General features: G+C 42.7%; 1 protein-coding gene across 1 annotated transcript in view; it reads left to right on the forward strand.

Annotated features, from left to right (window-relative positions):
* The window catches only part of prdm16 (PR domain containing 16), a 209,481-nt gene that overhangs the window by 197,629 nt on the left and 4,352 nt on the right, over positions 1-7,500 (forward strand). Inside the window, exons 5-7 of the mRNA XM_076276845.1 lie at positions 3,683-3,785; positions 6,890-7,094; positions 7,363-7,500. The exon at positions 7,363-7,500 is cut by the window's right edge and continues 10 nt beyond it. Coding sequence (XP_076132960.1) covers positions 3,683-3,785; positions 6,890-7,094; positions 7,363-7,500 — 446 coding nt within the window. The remainder of the gene's footprint in view (positions 1-3,682; positions 3,786-6,889; positions 7,095-7,362) is intronic.

Genomic DNA, 7,500 nt, shown 5'->3' on the forward strand with positions numbered 1-7,500 from the left:
ACACACACACACACACACACACACAGAGAGAGAGAGATTCAGATGCACCCATACTAATACCAACTATTTGCAAATGTTTAACACATTAAAATGGCTAGGCCTAATACAAGATTGAAATGATTTGTAGTAGACTTTTTAATGGCTGTGTAGTGTAGTATGATTGTGTGTTGAAGCATTATTTTCAGACTGTCTCAGCATCTCAGCTGTGAGATTTGTGTGTGTGTGTGTGTGTGTGTGTGTGTGTGTGTGTGTGTGTGGACAGTAGGGGGATTATGTGAGGCATGTCATTGATGGATGGATGGGGCATTTGCCCCCTGCTCCGGTGGCTTGGCTGAGGGGGTCAAGTCAAGATGGTCCTCCTGGCGCTGTCACATCCTCAAAAGATTTACTGTAGAGACAGCTCAGCTCAGCTCGCCTGAGCTCAGCCCCCACACAATGCCGCGCCTCAAAGAGCCTCTTTAACGCACTCGCAAAGTCGCAGTAGCGCTCCTCTGTGCGCGGCACATGCGAACACAAAACGAGAGACAGACAGGCAGCAGACGCTCTCTGGCTTAAATTATTAGAGTTCAGAGTCCAATCTGGACAGAGACCGGGGAATCCTGAATAATGAGAATGCATATGACACGGCCGTGTTTAATTGAATTTACTGTGTTACATATAAAATAGTATATATATTTTCCCTGTCAGTCATATTTGTTAGGTCACATATGTTTTGTTTGTTCATTTGTGTGCCAGTGTGCGGGTATGAATTTGTAGTGCAACTATGACCGTACTTGTGTGTGTATTTTCTACCAGGTAGGCTACATATTCGATAGATAAAACAATTGTGTTCAAATAGTTTAGCATATAACATTTTAGCTTTATATGTACATGTTTCAGGAAGGACGTTCCCGTTGAGTAATACATGCAATCGTATTTGGTTATTTTTACATAAATATAATAACAAACAATTTTCTGCCCAATCAAATTAAATTTGTCGTTTTATAAATATAAATGTTAAAATTCGTAGGCCCTACTTGCAAATAACCCGCGTTTCCTAGTTTCATGATTGAATAATGGCAATAACACAGAAAACACCAATACCATTACCTCTGTAATACTTGCATATTTATTTCATGGCACTACAAAAATGTCAGCATCGATATATTTTTTTAGTCTTAAAAATAGACAACGATTTTTCTAAGTAACTTATAAGCGTTGTAGTATTTTTAGTCTTATTCTGTATTTTGTTTATGGTTATGTCGAGTTGACCCAAGTAGTTTTTCTTAGTGTTTATGCCAACACAGTGAGCAATCACATTTAAGGTTTACATTTTAGAGTGTGTAGCCTAGTATCTGAGAAAGTAAATTCTCAATTGTAACCAATTATTTTCGAACATGTCCCAAATGTTTAATGTATCCGTGTATGTCGCTAACATAAATACGGGAATGCGTAGTGCAAACTGTGGAATACATATGCTGAAAGATAACAAGTAAAAACAGGTGTAGCGATTGTGTTTACTGTAGCACAAGCTTAAACGAAAACACGTTGTTCAGCATTTTCTCTATCCAAAAAAAAAAACGTCCTTCAGATCAGTGCGCCTAATAGCATTTCATTTCCCTTGTATTTTTGAAAGTACATATTTTTTTATCATACATTTTTCATCAATAATAGATTAATCTAGTGGCCAGAGTGGAGAGGGACAGCGGGGAGGGGTCTGCTCCGCGAGACCGTCAGTCCTTTGGTTTGAGATAAGAGGCAGGAGGAGGAGTGGCTGCCGGTGAACTGCGGGCGCTCTGAGGGGCGATAGGGAATCACTAATGAGCGAGCTCACCTCATCAAAGACGCGCTCGGGCTGACTAGAGAGTGTGTGCGCGTGAGACAGAGACAGAGACAGAGGTGCATATCCGTGCGTTCCGTATCTGCGTGAGGAAGATTTGAGCGCAAGGGGCAGAGAGGAAGCAAGCGAGAGAGAGGGAGAGAGAAAGAGAGAGAGTCAGACAAACACGAGACGCTGACCGCCGCGAAACCGTGGGGCCCAGCTCTGCCTCGAGCCGCGTCTCGAGCCCGTGTAATGATACTATGGGTTGTGTAGTTAACTCCGCCGGGACAGAACTGCTCTTGCAACTGGAGGCGCTCAGATCTGCCGCTACTCAACTTCCCCAACTCTGCCAACTCGCCGAAAACAAAAAGGTCAGACCTGCCATTACATCTTTTGCGAGATCGTAAATGTAGTATTCAATAATAATAATAATAATAATAATAATAATAATAATAATAATAATAATATATTGTTTTTTGTCTAAACAAAGTAAGGTGAGTGTCATGCATCAGCATCCCACGGCCTGCAGTAGTTTAGTTACACGCTTCTAGGTTGTCACAACATAAGGCCGATAAAAGTATTGGATGAAGTCTCTCTCTCTCTCTCTCTCTCTCTCTCTCTCTCTCTCTCTCTCTCTCACACACACACACACACACACATACACACACACACGCAAACATAATCAGTGGCTAACTCTCACATACATTCTTTCTGACCTTCTATCAGTACCTCTATTGTATTGTATCTTTGAACTAACTCTTGTTCGTAGGCGTGGAGCGCCCCCTGGAGGCTATTTATTGAATTAATGCTTTGCGATTTATTGAATTAATGCTTCGCGATTGTTCTTTCTAAATTAATTTGTAGGCTTACTGCTACGTTGTTTATACAGATAAGCTGTCATAAGTTGATGATTTTGTAATCATTATTCAAAATTGTCGAAATAAGGCTTATTTTGATGTGTTTTAAAAATATAATTTTGTACAATTCATTTTTCATCGCTAAAACCCTGTAGCCAATTTAACATGTTGTGTAATGTGTAAAATGTTTTATGTGTCATAAATGTTTGCAACATAGTTTAATTAATTGTGACCTTTTTTTTTCGTTTTTCGAACCGGTTTCTTTTTTGTTGCCTGATAAGGAGCCAACGCAAGACATTAGAATATGAGGCTGTGATGTAAACATCAACTTTCATTGATGTCTATAGTCAAATATGCTACTGAATGGAAACAGTTGTATGCAACCCTTAAACCAGTCGTGTTCTGACATTTTAATGTGGTTAATGTTTGGCAAATAACGAAATGCTTGATGCATGTGTCATCTACAAATTAATGAAAATCGCAACCGCATACTGAGCATACATAACGTGTTGGTGTGTTTTTATTCACTCTTTCTGTTACTGATTTATTCATATAGCACATTTTATTTTAGAATTTATGTGAACATGTTTTACATCTTCACATGTTTACATCAACACTATGAAAATATAATCACAATTGCACTGAAAATATTAACAGTGAAAGTGTCAGTACTTAACATTCTTCTGGAATGAATGCGGAAACGAATAACGGGGGGGAAACTCCATCAGTCCTAGAATCAGGAATGGGAATTGACTCACATCCCTTTTAAACTGAATGTATTTCATGTACATCATGGAGCATAGTGTTTGCAATTATTATCATTACTGCAATAATAATAATACTTCAATAAGCTAATAGTAACAACAACAACGATCATGATGATATATGCCTAAGGCCTAATAATAATAATAATAATAATAATAATAATAATAATAATAATTCACAAATAGATATTTTCTTTTTATGCTGAAACATGTATTTCTTTCCCTCAAGTTGTTTGCGTTTCTATTTGTTTCCATTGTAGATCTATTATAAAGCCATCAGAGACATCGAGATCGGGGAGGAGCTGCTGGTGTATATGAAGGACGGGATTTTCCCGGAGGGATCGATGGCACCGAATCTGGAAGGTGAGATGAATGCATCTCATTAGTGCAATTTTAAACTAACTCCAAATGATCGCTGAGATGCCGCCCTTTGCAGAAGAGCGAACACGCAGTCCTCGAAATGTTCATTTTCCAGAAAAATTATGTTTGCGTAAACCATTCATTTGGAACAGACAGTGCTTTGCCAGGCGTACAATTAGTTTTTGATCTGTCAGAGGCAGATAGTAGTGGTAGTGCTAGCACCAGCTCTCAGGCCTTGTCGGACTGAAACGGTTGAGCTAGACAAAAAAATAGATCTACGGCCAGCCTGCCTGTTTTAGGTCCATCGTGCTTTCATATTGATGTGCAATGCTTCACTCTAAATATTCCATGCATTTATTTAATATATTGATGTGTGAATTAAATCGCAATGGAGGGAAATGAATGAGTGAAGGCATTCAGTTTTTGGCAAGGGCAACCTTAAATCATCTTTATAGCGTTTGGCAAAATTTATTGATTTTATAAAGGAATCTTGCCATTTTCAAAAAGCTAAATGCATTTTTTTTCCTGTCAAGACCCACAGTCACCTTAACGATTGTGTTGAAAAGACAAAGTAGACTTTCTGCTAGACTGGGAGCGAAATCATGTCGTGGAGAGACGTACAGGACCAGACGCTAGCGGACATAATTAAATTAGGCTGCAGATAGTGTTCATGCTCTGCAGGAGGAGGGCGAATGGCATCGGAGACGCAGTGGTCTGGTTTTAGTAAGAGTGGTTGTCAGGTACGCTGTTGTGTTGTGTTTCCCTTGATTTGGGTTGAAATGGGGGGAGACGTCATGATTATGTAGACTTGTCATGGACTATAAAGATGAACCCAGGCAGCTTGAGGTACTCACACAAGCCCCAGACATTTGGAAATATTCATATAATGTTTGCTCCAAAAGATATATATCCCCAGACCCCTTAGAGACACAGAGCAAGACAGAGAGAGAGAGAGAGCGAGAGAGAGAGACTTCTGCTCTATGTGAGGAGTTAGAAAGGGTGAAGAGGGAACTTCCATGTCTTTTCATGAGCCAGTCTGAGAAAGAGAAAGAGAGGCAGGCAGACAGACGGAGAAAGAGAAAGAGAGAGGGGGAGAGTTGGTCTTTTCTCTCCTCTCCCCGCGGCTTATCGGTGCTGGAATTTGGAGTGGAGCTCGAGGAGCCTCCTGAGACTTCACCCATGCTCACAGATTAACTGCTAAACTGCACATAATTGTGTTCCCCCCACTTCTGCGAGAGGGCTATTAGTCTCTCCTTTCTTTCTTCTCTCTCTCTCCCTCTCTTCCCCACTCCCCCCTCTCTCCTTCTCTCTCTCCAAGTATCCTGCATTCCTGTCCGTCTTGAGTGGGGGCTGATGGAACAAAAAGATAATGTGGCAAAATCATTTTTATTCAGCCCCCTCTTCTCTCTCTCTCTCTCTCTCTCTCTCTCTCTCTCTCTCTCTCTCTCTCTCTCTCTCTCTCTCTCTCTCTCTCTCTCTCTCTCTCCCTCCCCAGCTGCATTCCCCTCACTATCACCCTTAGCAGTCAGCCAGAACTGTAATGACTGCTGACTTCCAAACGATGCCTTCGCTGCGGCGCATTTTTAGGCCTCACATTTAAAAGCCCCCAAAAAAACAGACCATTACACCGTATGACCTAAAACCTTTCTGTTTTTCCCCGTCATCTCTCTCTCTCTCTCTCTCTCTCTCTCTCTCTCTCTCTCTCTCTCTCTCTTGCTCTCTTCACCCATCCAAACGCCCCCCCCCCCCATATGGAGTCCATGTTTTATAGCAGAATCTGTAAGTGTTATAAGGCATGTAATAAAGGCTCCATAAGTGCTTTGTAACATGTTTTTGGCGTGGCGTGCTGGTTGCCTATGAAAGAGGGCGGGGCGGGGGGGTGGGGGATTGGGGCGCTGGCGTGTGAAGTGGGCTGAAACGAGAGCAGACGGACCACGGTGGGTCCTCCTGAAGCGCGGAGAAATAAGAGCAGACAGCCCTCAGAGGGTCCCTAAGAGGAGCACGGAACATTAGCCAGCACCGCTCTGGTCAAGCTGTACCACAGCCCATATACACTACATGGACGGTGACCCTATGGGAGAGAGAGAGAAGGTTGTGTGTGTGTGTGTGTATGAGGCAGTTGGTGTGTAGTAATGTTTCATCAAGCCTTTGTCGGGTTCAGGTCCAGACTTTTGGGGTCACCCCCCATGCCCCCCCCCCCCCCATCATGAGTAAGCCGTGCATGTATGGGTGTTGAGGGTGGGTGGGGGGGGTTGTTGGGGGTGGGCTTGGCGGGGGGCAGCCAGCCTCCCACTCAACTGTAAAAGCCATAAGTCAGCATTGCCTGTTGGCTTTGGCACCCGTTAGAGGATACGGCCATAGAAAAGCCTCTTCTAACCCCCCCACCCCCCAACTCCTCCGCCCCCACCTTCTTTTCTTCTTTTATTCGTTTGACCTTGGTCGTTAAAAAATACTGCGTTGGAAAAACAAAGGGGCCGTCCGGGCAGCCCGGGTGGACGGGCGGAGATCGGCCTCGCGCTCGGCGTGCGTGGTCAGCGCAGTGCAGTGCGGCACATCTGGAACCACTGGGCGCGTTAGCGTCAGTACCTGACCTGACCCAGCTCTGCATGATGCATGGCCGGCTTTGCAGATTTAATCGTCATCAGATTATTTCATAATTATTCGTATTATTGTTATTCCCACTGTCTGTTGAGGATGTTTGCCGTTTCGAGCGTGGTGTGTGTGTGACCAGTGAAGTGTAGCACAGCAGACATGGAAATGAAAGACATTTTCTCATACTCCGTGGCGTAATTTGAAAAAGATTAAAAGTTTATTTTTGAAAAGAGAAATGGAAAATATTGATTTTGTTTTCCTTTGCTTCCTGACAGTGCAGTGTGTTTCACATATTTGTTTTCATTCATTTAATCATAAATGATTGTTATAAATTTGATTTACAATAGTTTAAAGATGTTTTTAGTAATAATGAATTCATGAACTTGAATTTACTTACTGTATATTTAAATACATATATTTATATGTAGAAGAAATAACTGTATACAAGTGGAAATATGTAAATTATTATTAACTGTGATGTGTCTTGATTTGTTTGTTTGTTTGTTTGTGTTTAGACGAGCACATGTACCGCTGCGAGGAGTGCGACGAGCTGTTCACCTCCAAGCTGGAGCTGCGGCGGCACCAGAAGTACCAGTGCGGCAGCGCAACGTCGCTGTTCGACACGCTCAGCGGCGAGGAGTTCAAGCAGGAGAAGGACGACAATGACGAGCCCGTCCACGAGTGCAAGGACTGCGAGAAGGTCTTCCCCAGCGAGTACAGGTGTGTGGAGGGGGTGCGGGGGGAGGGGGGGGGGCGTCTAAACACACACACACACACGAGGATCACATTTATTACATTTATTACATTTATTAATGAAGGCTTTTTAATTAATAACAGTATATTTTTTTATACTTTGACTGTCATAGCATTGTAATTCATCTTTTACCTTTCTCTCTTTGTCTCTCTCTCTCTCTCTCTCTCTCTCTCTCTGTGTGTGTGTGTGTGTGTGTGTGTGTGTGTGTGTGTGTGTGTGTGTTCCATCTCTCAGTCTGGGTCAGCATATGATTGTGCATACAGAGGAGAGGGAGTATAAGTGTGACCAGTGCCCAAAGGCCTTCAACTGGAAGTCTAACCTCATTCGGCACCAGATGTCACACGACAGCGGCAAGCGCTTCGAATGTGAAAA

Source organism: Alosa pseudoharengus, unplaced genomic scaffold (assembly GCF_046254945.1).
Source record: "Alosa pseudoharengus isolate Yale_2024_CS ecotype anadromous, Long Island Sound unplaced genomic scaffold, YU_APseudo_1.1 YU_APseudo_1.1_scf_9, whole genome shotgun sequence".
In the NCBI taxonomy this organism is placed as follows: domain Eukaryota; kingdom Metazoa; phylum Chordata; class Actinopteri; order Clupeiformes; family Clupeidae; genus Alosa; species Alosa pseudoharengus.